This window comes from Pollicipes pollicipes, unplaced genomic scaffold (genome assembly GCF_011947565.3).
Source record: "Pollicipes pollicipes isolate AB1234 unplaced genomic scaffold, Ppol_2.1 Scaffold_6052;HRSCAF=7182_pilon_pilon_pilon, whole genome shotgun sequence".
NCBI classification, from domain to species: Eukaryota; Metazoa; Arthropoda; class Thecostraca; order Pollicipedomorpha; family Pollicipedidae; genus Pollicipes; species Pollicipes pollicipes.
This window is the reverse complement of record NW_023596805.1, coordinates 11,533,847-11,547,031: the sequence shown is the minus strand read 5'-3', so window position 1 is coordinate 11,547,031 and position 13,185 is coordinate 11,533,847. Positions and strand designations below refer to the sequence as shown.

The 13,185-nt window shown below is 52.6% G+C and overlaps 1 protein-coding gene across 1 annotated transcript in view; it reads right to left on the bottom strand.

The window, feature by feature from the left end:
• Positions 1-13,185, bottom strand: part of LOC119104790 (tachykinin-like peptides receptor 86C) — a 37,574-nt gene that overhangs the window by 21,667 nt on the left and 2,722 nt on the right. Inside the window, exons 2-3 of the mRNA XM_037228512.1 lie at positions 7,826-8,039; positions 2,603-2,737 (exon numbers count right to left, since the gene is read on the bottom strand). Coding sequence (XP_037084407.1) covers positions 2,603-2,737; positions 7,826-8,039 — 349 coding nt within the window. The remainder of the gene's footprint in view (positions 1-2,602; positions 2,738-7,825; positions 8,040-13,185) is intronic.

Genomic DNA, 13,185 nt, shown 5'->3' with positions numbered 1-13,185 from the left:
ATATGAGGGCGTCCTCGAGGCCTTCCCCTGATGAAAATCACGGTTGCGCTCCGAGCCCCATTTCAACCGTCATGAAACTATCTACCATACCTCGGGCAAGCTACAAGCCTGACGTATGATTTGCGTGGTGGGGTTTTTCGCAGTGCCCCAAAAAAGTAAATTGTGATGTTATTTGTTAGTAGCTTCACATCAGGCTGCTAGTTCTTCCGGAACAACATGCTCGCTCTGACAGGAGGGCGAGGGGGTCGATGCGGCACGCCCCCCCCCCTCAAGGTTTTCTGAGGATACCAGTCCAGCATATTGTGCAGTCGCGCTCAAATTTTTGGTAGCCTCTGCGGCATCCATTGCGCGTGTGTGCTTCACAACTAGTACTTATTGTGTGCAGCGATTATGCTAAGGATTTCATCAGGACAATTGTTTCAACTCAACGCTAGCAAAAGTAATAATGATATTGCATCTAGGCAAATGTCTTCCTAAGAAAGGCCAACAAATATGAATGAGCATGAACACAACAGGATGGTTCATTTCCAGAGCTTGCTTGCTGCAGTAAGAGTGTTATTATCAGCAAATGGCCAACATCGTCCTTGCCTGCAAAGCCGCAGTGACGCTTGCAAAGTCGCAGTGTATTGAAAGTCACCACCCATCCCATATCAGTCGCACTGCAACGATTAAAGCATGTTCCTGCTGCCAGATGAATCACCACATCCAGATCTTTCTCCAGTATTTCATGCCATTAGTTCAGGACACTGAGGGCCGGCTGTTAAAAGCAGCGAATCGGCTGACCGGCAGGACCATAGGAAATGCACCGATTTGTCGCCGACCTGTCACCAAGGCGAACGACCAACTAAAAATCATAGGATATTTTTGTCGCCGGGACGGGATGAAACCAAAAAAGATACCATGGTGTCGTAGGGCTCGGTGAAATTCCTTACGGAAAGGTTTGGTTGTGTTATTTGACGGAACGTGTTACCATGCAGGCACAATATCTATGTATGGAGGCCTCATGCTAGGTTTTGCAGAATGCGCCGTATCATTTATTTTATTTATCATTTATTTATCATATATTTCATCGCTTGGCGCTTCGTGGTGTGAGTTCATATAGATCATTGACGCACAAGCAGCTGCATCGATCAGATATCGTGTATTGATGTTCAGTTGGAGGAGAATCGGGGATACCCAGCGCCACCGAAAATGCGAGGTAACCACGCGCGCGCGAACCCTTGACTGTGGTGAGGAAAGCGATCACATTTCGTACCAAATTAAAAGTTTCTCTTTTATGGCAAGAGACCTAGCTACGTACCACTACCTGTACATGATAAACTTAGCTGCACACACCGAACAATGAGAAAATCTCAGAAATACTTGTTCAACCTACAGGCATGCGTCGGTATTCCGCGCCTTCGTCAAATTGGACAGCTGCGTTCGCCAAAGGCTAATACCGGTGCTGGAAGCGACACATTTGCTATGCAGATGCCGTGCAGTTTTCATCAGCCAAGCTCGTTCTAAGTCCAAACATGCGAGAATGCTTCAAGCGAGGAATGAACTGCGGTAAGCATCTGTTTACCTAGCAATTGGTCTCTTTCTATTGCCTTTGACAATGTAAATGAAAAGCCTCCACAGTGAGCATGGAATGAAATTAAACTAAACTTGCATGGTTTCAGAACAAAGGGGGTGCACTTGGGTGTGCTCTATGACGTTTATCGTCCAGACTGTAGTCGGTAAGCACAGACGAGTAGGAACGTCCTCAAACTGCCCCATGCGGGCCAAACCCGCATATGAAGTCGGTTCTTCCAGCAATTCCGGGAAAGGTGTGTGGGCATGTTCTCCCCAGCCTTCCTTCGTCCTACTTCACCCCTTGAGTGGTATAGGACAAGATGAAAGAAGGGGACCTACTATGACCTGCTATCTCGCGTCACTGGTTGATCAACACCAGACGTGAGTTTGTCTTCTCCGCTAAGTCGCGTCATTTTCATGACACCGTGCGCATTACCCTTGTTTATCTGATGGCGTTGCTGCGTCTTGTTTGGTTTGTGACCACGCGGCAAAATAGCACCGGATCGAACGGTTTACATCCAAGTGTCCAAGCATTTACATGTCGCAACGTTTAAATAATTGACGTTTTGTTGTTTCCCAGCTGCGACCAATGCGATAAAACCCTGTGCACAAGTAAGCATATAAGCTTCTGGAAAACATGGCGATGGGCCCCGGCTAGTGTTTGAAAAAGTGGAAAAGCTTTCCGTGGTTCTGATAAGGCTGGGTCGGTCAGCGGGCACGCCTTGGACCAGCACCAGCACCAGCACCAGCCACATCACCACCAGCACCAGCCACATGACCTAATGCGCTCACGTTTGTAACGTGATGTTACATGATCTGCCGAGTGTAACACGGCCACGTGCAGTCTACTGACGTGTGCGAGGAATCGGATAACGAGCACTCAACCTGCGAGAGAATCAGAAACGGAACACTCACACCAGCGAGAAAATCAGATGACAAATGCTCGCGCCTGTGAGGTGCCCTTGGGGAGCAAAGTCACGTGCGCAGGAGAATATTGCCCAATTAAGCGAGGCCACGTGTGCCAGACGGACCGGCTGCCAGCACTCACGTGTGCGAGATGACCTGCGAGTAGAGGATGCAAGGCAGAGAAAGCAGAGTGCTGCCGGTCCAGATACCGACAATGCCCACGATGGCTCCACGCTTACTGAGCCGCCGTCGCAGCGGGTGCAGGATGACCAGATACCTGCGGGGAAAACAGAGCGTGTCGGTCTGCCGCAGCACACACGCGAGCGTGCATACACCCCGAGGCGCGGGAGGACCCGAGGTACCTGGCTGCAGAGGTTATCATCCTCCGGCCGCTGACGAATGTCCCGCAGCACATACACACACACACACACGCGCGCGCGCACACACACTCACGGGCACAAAGGGATGCAGGGCGGCAGATGCACACGTGCCTCCTTCGCGTGAAAGGCGGACCCGGCCAGGCGTGGCGGCTGCCTGGCCCAACGCGCAACAGGCATACGGGACTTCAGGAGGACCAAACACGTCTGACACCGCACAAAAACATCTACACTGTTCATCGCTGCTTGCTTGGCGGAGTGCGCTGCTCACCGCTGCTTATGTGATACTGCATACAGCTCACCGCTGATTGAGTGCATCCTCACCGCTAACCCGCACTCAACAACTCCGCACCCAAGTACCCGGCCCAGCATAAAGCGTAATACATGACCCAATACACGATACACAGTATAACACACGATCCAGTACCCGTCTTAGCACCTGGCCCAATGCACGACCCAACACGACCCCAACACCCGGTCCAACACACGACCCAACAGATGTCCAACACACAACCCCATACCTGCCTCCCTCGAACGCCCCTCCCCCTCCACATACACATGCACGCCGCCCCGGGCTGAGGCCACGCCTCCACGAACAGTTGCCAGGGCTGGTCGAGACGACCCCGCGAAGTGCCCCGAGGCCGGTCAGGATTATTCGGTGCAGACGCTGGAGCAGTCAGCGAATCAATGCTCGGGGGAGCGACAAGCGCTTTCATGGCGGCTCAGAGCAAGCGGCCGCCGGTGAAGTTGGCAGGCTTCCGGCAGTCCTGCCGCCGGGGAACGTGGAGCCATGGGAAGTTCGGGGATGGGCAGGGGAAGTTCGGGGAAGCGCTGATGGGCGGCACTTTGTCGGCCCTCCTCGTGGGCCGGCGGACACAGGGGAGGATCGACAGGACGTGTCTGAGCCATGTTTGCCTGGATGTCGCACACGTGTTCCCGGGTCGAGGACTCGGGTCAAGTCGTGGCAGGTTTTATCGGGCTCGAGGTCCACTCTGGGTGCAGGCTCATCTTTGGGACTGATATGGTCTGACCTGATCTGATCTAAGCCTGATCTGAACCGGATCTGATCTGACTGACCTGAATGACCTGAAACTGATCTGATCTGACCCTGCGCGATGCTGGACGTTACTACCTGAGCCTGAGCGATCCTGAACTGAACTGATCCGCACTGATCGGAGCTGAATCTGAACTGATCTGAGCCTGTGTGACACTGAACGTTTTAAGCGATTATGCCTGATATGAGCCCCTGCTCGATCTGAACCTGTTCTGCTATAATCACTGATCGAATCTGATCTGATCCTGATCTGAATCTGATCTGAACCTGATTTGATCTGATCTTATCTAACCTGATCTTATTTAGCCCGATCTTATCTAACCTGATCACCTAAACTGCCTTATCTAGCCTGAATTGATCTAACCTGATCAGATCTGAATCTCATCTGATTAGACCTCATCTGATCTGATCTGATTTAACCTGATCTGAATCTGGTCTACCTGGCAGGCCGGCAGACACAGGCGCGGATCGACAGGGGACTGTAGGCACATGTGAGCCACGTTGACCTGGATGTCACACCGTGTCCCGGAAAAGGGCGGAATAGGGCCCCGGGCCAGGTCGCGGAAGGCTCTTGTTGGACCCGAGGCTCACTCTGGGTGCAGGCTCATCTCTGAAACTGGCCACGTCTACCAGATCAGGAAACCCTCCGTCCCGCCATCAGTCGGGGTGGGGAGGGGAGACGGGAGGGGGGGGGGGAGTGCTGCCGTCCCACCCTTACCTGGAAAGGTTAAATGATAAGGTTAACCATACCGCATCTCGAGCAAGAAAGCTGCCTGAGCACGTGCTTGCCCACTTGTTGCCTGGCTGTCATTCTCCTGGTTTTTCTCCGAGGAATAAGGCTAATACTACTATCTGCGCGCGGATAGTAGCATTAGCGCGCGGCGGGCACAATTTTTCTGTTCATTGTTCAGCCTGGTCCCGTCATTGCGGACCCCGCGCACGCCCCTGACGCCAGTGCGAAGTGCGCAGCAGCGACGTCATCGCAGCATCTGCCTGCGGGCCCGCAGCAGCTGCTGCCGGCGGTCGCCCGGCCGTATTACCGTCGCTGTCCGTGGCGATGTGTCGCGAGCGTGTTCAGCCTTCAAAGGAGCCGCGCCGACCGCCGCCCTCCCTCGGGCGCCGCCGGCAGGTCACGTGGTGAGGAAGTAGCCGGCAGGAGCGCCGGGCGGCCGAGGTCGGCTCCAACATGAGGCGGGGCAGGTGTGAAATTCCGATGAGAAGAATCCGGCGTAATGGCATGCGCTGGAATGCCCATAGAATGTCGCCGGGCGGGCTTCCTTCGCCACCGGGGTCAAAGGTCATTTTGCCTTGCAGGCTTACGAGCAAGCGTCGCATATTGGTTCTTCGGACCATGCTCATGGGTGCAATTGTGAACTTCCTTCACAAAGCCGACGACGTTACAGCAACTGAACTGCAGTTGCTTTTGCTACCCATTGATTTTGTGACCTTTTTCCCATCGCCCGTAAGGCTGCAAAGTATTCCTTGCTCAACCAGGTTTCCGATCCCCACATGCCTAGTGATACTTGGGTGTCAGCTGCGGCCCTGACCCACTGTGTCGCTCCGTCTCTGCTCCGGTTCTGCTCCCGTGCAACTCCGGCGTTACCGCAGCACTGCCCAGGTGCTGTTATGGTGCTGAAATGGCGACGGCCTGATGGCGCTGCAGTGACGGTCTGGTGCTGCTTGGTGCTGCTCCGGTGCTGTTCCGGCACTGCTCTGGTGTTGCGGTGCTGCCCCGGTGCTGCTCCAGTGTAACTCAGGCGTTCCTCTGGTGCTGTTCTGGTGCTGCTGCGGTGCTGATGTAGCCCTGCTCTGGTGCTGCTCTGGTTCTGCTCTGGTGGCAGTCCAATGCTGCTCCAGTTTTGCCCAGATGCACCCCCGGTGCTATTCTATTACTGATTATACACTATTCTGGTGCTCCTCCGGTGCTACTCCGGTGCTACTCCGGTGTTGCCCCGGGGTGCTATCCATTGCGGTTCCGATACGAACCCAGCGTCGCCTCGTTGTCGCTGGTTAAGCCCTGGTTATTGTTGGCTTAGAGCCTCATTTGCCCCGTTCCGCCGTGGAGTCGTAACATTTTGGTCTCGGAATTCTCCGGCATTACCTCCGTGCTGTCAAATAACCGCCACGCTGGACGTTCTTGACGGCTGCCAAACAACCACGCCCTTGACCTCCACAATAAACTTACCCAAAATACTGAAGCCAGACTGAGAGGTGAAATGGTACGTGCTTGTCCAGCGCTTCGTCCATGGCAACACTGCACCCGTGTCCGACAGAGATATATGGGGAGGGAATTCATCAAAAACTACCGTAGTGCATCACAATTTCCATAACACATGACATGCAGCTCTCAGCCAGCAGGACATGCTGGGATAAATTGGCTTTTAAGCTTGACTCCCGACATTTCACGACGTGGGCTCGCGCCCGTGAGCTCGGTGAGTCCACAGCTCGCTCCGGTCGGCCAGCTGGGATTAGTGCCCCTCGACCGCTTAAGGTCATCTCGCTTCCACACCGTCCGCGCCATCAGAGCTCGCGCTCCTACACCGCCGCTGGGAGCATTCCCAAATGTGACTTCATTCCGTGCCAGCCGCCAAGATGGGGTACGTGGCGAGCCAGCCAACGCGCCCCGCGGGTCATCTTTCGCCCGGGGTGGCTCGTGCTCTCACCCCGGCCGGCACATTACTGCCCGCGCCTCTGTCATTGGCACCAGAGCATGACGTATGACATCGGCATGTGCATTTTCGCACGCTGGGTAATCAGCCGGTTAGCCGAGACCGGTCAATAGGCCAGGCGGTAGACTGAACCAATGGTAGCGTCTCTCAGTCAGATGCTCATGAACATACGAACGCGCTGCACGTGACCCCCAGCAAGGGTCATGACCGTTTCCTGCCGGGGGATCTGTGAGGGCGAAAGGTCATGTCGTTTTCCCGTACGCTCAGTGCGTATTTTGACCAGGGAACTTCCTCCCAGGGAAAACCGCATGGGGCATGTCACTTCTCGTCGCCGACAGTTGGCTTGGGCGCGTAGTGTCAACCGCGTGTTTGTGAATATCAGGCAAAATTCGCACAGGGTGTCAAACCAACGCCAGGGCTATCAAATCAATGCTGGGAGTTATCATATCAATGTCGGCGGTTATCGAATCAATGCCGGGTGGACTGGCTGATCGGCGCGAGGCCTTAACCCTAAAGACAGGACATCCAGGCATTGCATCAGATCGGTGGTTCTGAAGCGATCAGATCAGATCGCTTCAGAACCACAGATCGAATGATGTATCAGATCGGTGATTCTGAAGCGACTCTGCATGATGGTGAAAAAATTGCTTTGCCTCTCGTCATTTGCAGAAGTCGGATATTTGCGTCGAATATAGCGCAGGATGACTTGCTTACATTGGCCACTTGCCAGCATTTGGAGACTCTAATTCATTATCAGATCGGGGGAGCCCATCATTCATGGGTTATTGCACCATACCATGCTGATGTTCCTTCTGTCAGGCGCACTCGCACGAGCGGATGGAAATTCTGGCCGTTTTTTAAAGGTGGCAAGCTTGGGTAAATTTTAGTGTCTTATTGAACTTTATCGGTGTTGAGCACAGCCAATGCTAGCTGTGAGTACGGTTACTTTGGCCAGATGGAAGAACTTCACTTTTTACAGTCTTAGGGTATGCTTAGCAACAGCAACAGATGAATGCCGAAAGCCTGTGTCCGAACACGACTGAGCTGGTACGAAACTCATGGCTTCACTGCTTTCAGTTAAACAAATCCTGGAAAGTAATAAGAGGAAGCCGGAACAGCAAGAAGAAAAGCCATTTAACCAAAGCGCATCCCTCCCGGTTCGCCATGACAGGTCTCACAATCCTCGCATTCTCCATCTTTGCACCAGACAGAGCACAGCGGGTCGATGCCGCGTCCAGCCGGGCTGCTGCAAGACTCCAACTAACCTCTCCAGGGCGATGGCCATCAAGGTGAGAACGCTGGCGGCCACCGTCAAGTTGGCCATGAAGTTGTTCAGCACGCAGTAACTGGCGCCGAACGGCCAGTTGGCGTTCAGCATGTACACGAAGTTGAAGGAGCAGTTGAGGCAGGACATCAAAAGGTTGGCGACGCTCAAGTTCACCAGGAAGTAGTTCGCCACAGTCCGCATCTGGCGATGTGCTGAAACAGCGGCAGAACAAATTGCTTCACGCCTAGTCCAGTTCTGTTTGGTTCGGTTCGGTTTGGTTTAGTTCGGTTTGATTTAGCGCGATTTGGTTCAGCTCGGTTTGTTTCAGTTTCATTTGATTCAGTTCGGTTTGGTTCAGTTTGGTTTGGTTCACCTCGGTGTGGTTCAGCTCGGTTTTGTTCAGCTCGATTTGGTTCAGCTTAGGTCAGTTCATGCAATTACATTCGGTTTGGTTCCGTCCAGATCAGTTGATGCAATTACAATCAATTCCACACCTGAGTGCCAGCGAGAAGATGATTATGATTATGATGGCCAATGCCGACAGACAATGAGCATATTTACACACAGATGAATTGCATTTCTCAATCCGGGTAGGGTCTGTGATGCTCATCTGGATTGAGCAATCAATTCAGGGGTTTTGGATTTCTCCGTGCTGTTTCAGGTGATGACTCAAATTTTCATCTGGATTGACTATACTCTATAGTATACGGCCATCCTCAATAAGCAGTACCACGTGTGCCATCACACATCATGGGGCACCATCCGCTGCCATCGGGTACTATGGCGATAACTAGTGCCACCTCCGATGTTGGGAAACCCTGGGCCAAGTGCCAAACGAATTGAAAGGAACATGCAGCCTCCTTGGAGCTGAAATGCAACGAGCTGGTGGCATACCTCTGACATGGCGTCGATCTCACGGCAGCGACCGGTGGCTTTTTACAAAGACATTTTTTGTTGTGAATAGCGGCTGTTTTCAAGGCTTTTTTCATGGCCGCCACTCAGGGATCGTCTGATCCGCCTCCTCATAGCAATTTCCACCAGAGGGCTTGATGAAAAACCCCACCTACCTCCAACAAGTTCTAGCGGCAGGAAGTGGTGCAAAGTACAAAGCTATACTTCTATTTCCTATTTCCTACCTATTTCTATCTATCTTCTTCTGTTTCCTACCTATTTTGGTGAGGGGCTGACCTTAGTGGTGCGAAGTACAAACCTGCATGTATTTCTTGGTAGAAGCAGATTTCACTTTTGCCGGCCTTAGCACAAATAAGCTTCGTTTTTGGCTAAGGCTTAGAAGACATAAGCCTAGAATTAGGCTAAGATGGTGCAACATTCAATTTTCAAACGGACACAAACGGAGGACCATCAAATTCATTCACTGACCAAAAGACAGATCAAAATTACATCTGGTATTTATTCTTCATGTGTTAGAGTCATTTCAGCTACTCAAGGGAATGACGGCGAGAAAAAACCTGGTGGGACAGGAATGGACCACTCCAAGGAGAGACGAAGTTTCAGCTGCGCAAAGCAGCAAAGACCAGGCGAAACATCGCATCCAGTTTTCCAAGTCAGTCATCTGGAATAGTTTGGAACAGTGCCGGAGAATTCCCGCATGATTGCTGCACAGTTGCTTCGAGAGAGATATTTGAGCGCGAAGTCCTGCCGAGGCCATGCGATTTGACATTTAGCTCAACTCGTGTTCCGTTCAGCAAAGGTCAGGCGAACGGTTATTGGACAAGGATTGATGGTTTGCTCCCCGGCAGTGGCAGCAGGATAGGCGCTTTACCTAACATGAGCTAGCCCATGAGCCATCCTGCCAGGTGTTCAGATGACGCACTTATGCCCACATGTTCGCCGCACGGGCCTTCATGGCTTGTCATGTGGGCTAGATTTCTCGTGAAGGGAGCATACTGATCGCTCAGCTTGTTAAATGCCACAACTCTTTTAAATGCCAGGATTTCGATAAATAACAGAATGCCAGTAAATGCCAAAACACCGACAAATGCCAGAATGCTCGTAAAAGGCACTCGTCTGGCATATCAAATGCCAGAATATTCGTAGTACAGGAAAAAGTGTATAAGTCCTGTATCGTAACTACCACAAACTTATCAGTTTTACCTTTTTAACACTTCACGAGCGTAGTTTTACGGAAAGATTGAAACGGAGCACCAGCACCACAGAGAAAAAGCTAAGTGATGCATAATTATTCCATCTTTGTAATGAGAAATTCGAATAACTGTTCGGACTATGGCCCTCGGTGTGACAGCTGAGAAAAGCGCGAACACAGCCGAGTGATAATGTCCTGAAGACGGCATGTTCACAAAGGCGATCACACTTTATGTAAGGGGTCTACGTGCACGATATCCACGTTTCTGAGCTCGTTGGAGTCTCATTCACACGCATTGGAACCAACCCTAGCCGCGGCACAACTTCGTTTTCTGACAAATGAACCCGAATCCAGCTCGAACGTCCTCCGCTTTCATCCATTCGTGACCGGTGATCCTCGATCACGGGCCTTGCCACCGGAGATGGGACTGCAGAGGACCAGCAGGCTTCGCTGACCAGCCACCATCTTGATCACGGAGTTCGGCCTCAGCGGCTTCAGCGGCTTCAGCAGCACATCAGTCGGAGGTGGCTACCCGCCCATGCCAGGTGCAGTCGACTATCTGTCCACACCAGGTGAAGTTCCCCAGGCAGAGGTGGCCAACTGTCCACAACAGGCGTAGGAGTTTGTCCACCCGTCCACTGTCCACCCGTCCACACCAAACAGAGGTAGCTACCTGTCCATACCAGGTGGAAGAGGCCACCTGTTCCACCAGGTGGAGGTGGCCCCCTGCAATGCGAAATTCGAAGCTGGCTGATACCCCAACGCTCAGCGGGAGAGCATGCCAATAAGAGGTCAATCGATGGTGGGTGGCCCAGCCAGTTTGCAATAAGCAAGGGCAGACGCGACAAGTTTTGTGGCATGCGTGCTGAATGCTTGCTCTCGCTATTCTCGGCTTTTCGAGTGGCGCGCCACATTATGGCTGTTGCGGATGTCGGGCGTATATTGCATACTGATATGACCCGTAAAACATTTTGGAAACGCACTAATTAACTGTTCCAAGAACAAGAAATCTGCTACATGTTCTCCACGCTTGGATGGAGAACTGTGATGAAAACAGGAGTTTCCCTTACTTTGATGCCTGGAATTCTTTGACGATGTTCGGGACACGACGAAGCGGGGCTATTTGGGTTACACTTTTGAAAGAGTAAGATCCCAGTTTGCCACCAGGGAGGGGAATACCCCTGGCCTCCACTGATCACGAACTGGGGTTATTTGGATCGTACCGTTGAAAGAGTAGGGTCGCAGTTGCACGGGGGGTGTGAGGAACACCCATGGCCTCCTCTGATCACGCTCCTCAGTTGGACGTATTCTCCCCGATTTTCATGTTTTGTCTGCTTCTCAAAGGACCGCAAAATAACATGGCGACATTTACGTCTCATCCTGTTTCGCGTACCCGCAGTTCATTCCAAGCGAATGAGATAACATCTGTTTAGAGCTAAAATTACATGAGGTACGACTCGCGAAGAAGATAACCAAATTGAAATCACGAACCTCGACGTTGCGGTCGGAACACGAAATTAGACAAAGAAGCCGTAAGTCCAAATGCTCATTTAATTTCGTCATGCGCACAGCTCGGCTTGCAGAAGCCGTGGCGATATCGGGCGGTGCCGGAACCGAGCTGCCAGGTATGCAAATGCCCTGCGTCACTCTGACAGCCGGATGCGAGCATTGCTAAGGCGCTGACCTCCTCTTGACGCGCTCACACAGGGCGGCACGATCGCAGCACAGCGACCGGATCGCCGGTCGGCCGATCGCAAAGCGCGCGGGGTAAAGGTCGTCACGGGCCCTGAAAGTGGTAACGTCATCCCAATGCTCCACACAGCCACGCTTCAGCCCCAGTGACCATTGATTACACGGTGATTGGGTCACCTTTGTAGACGTAGGCCTAGATGGCCGTTCCGAGAGTTTCGAGAGCTAGATTTCTGTGCTCGTGTGTCGGAAGCAATCGCGGTGTTCAAGTGGTCTCAGTCCAGTATCTCCACAACCGGTGAGGGATGGTGCCAACACTATGCGCACGCCCCCGAGCCAAGTCTGGCTACCAACTGAACCACCTGTTGAACTCAGTGGATGTGCCAGGCAGCGCCCCAACCCCCCTCAAGGCTGAGAGAAAGCGCAGGACATGAAGGGAGTCAATGTACCTTCCGGTTTTGGGTGTAAAATGTCGGAAACCCTTTTAGAGATAGGAATCAGCGGAGTCGTATGCTTTTACCAAGCCTGATGTGTGTTTTTAGTTTCTACCACAAGAGTGTATGACCGTTGGCGAAGTTCAACGGCTTTGTGGCAGACGAACAACGCGGTACATGGTCGGAAATGTTAACATGCAAGGATGACGTTTTCTTGACGACCTTGTGCCCACCGAGCGTGGCAAGGCTGTTTCTGGCTGGTTTAAAGTTCGAGGAGTGGCGGCTGAATAGTATTAGACAGCAAAATGGGTTTCCTTCTATCGACATTTTTGATGGATACTTGATCAGGACGATCAGGACTTGCTAAGCGCAGACAACGAAGCGGTCATCAATTGTTCAAGTGGTCGTGGTCATCTTGGCATCCTGTGCCGGCGCCATGGTTATCCGTCGGCATGGGATACCAAGGAACCGTGCGGCAGGCGTGATGAGAGGTCGTAGGCGAATATTTCAAAGACAATAGGGCACAACAAAGATCCCTGAGTGACACCGTGAAGAAACAGAAGCTGAGAACCACTCTGGCGCTAAGTTAAGAGCCTCCTGACACTGTCCATCGAGGTAACTCCGGATGGGTGGCGGACCGCCGCCATGCCGCCGGAGCCCCGTTCCAAAGGCGCCGTGGTCGACGCCGTCAAACGCATTATCGATGTCGATGCAGGTGACAACAGCGACACGCTCCGTATTGACGCGACGCGTCAGCGCTCGATGGACTGAAACGGGGCCTAGTTTACTCGCATATTTTAGAGGGCAAGCAACAGGGATGCGTTAGATTACTAGCAGTGTCACGAGATCCCGGCTTCTCAGCCTGAAGAACCAAAGCCACCTTTCAAGAGCAGGGGGAACAGGAGACCATTGAGGCGTTTGCTCATTTGCGGGGCTAAGCAAACGAGCTCCTATGACAGCGAAGCATTGTGTCAGTGCGTTCGGTGGTAAGCCATCAAGCCCAACGACTTTTGAAGAGGATAGATCACTCATTGCCTTTAAAAACTTGGACGAAGCCGCCAGACGCCACGTAAAGCTGGGTTTTGACGTGCGACGGTAGCCCCTCCCCCGAAGGGGGGCCTACCGGTGCTG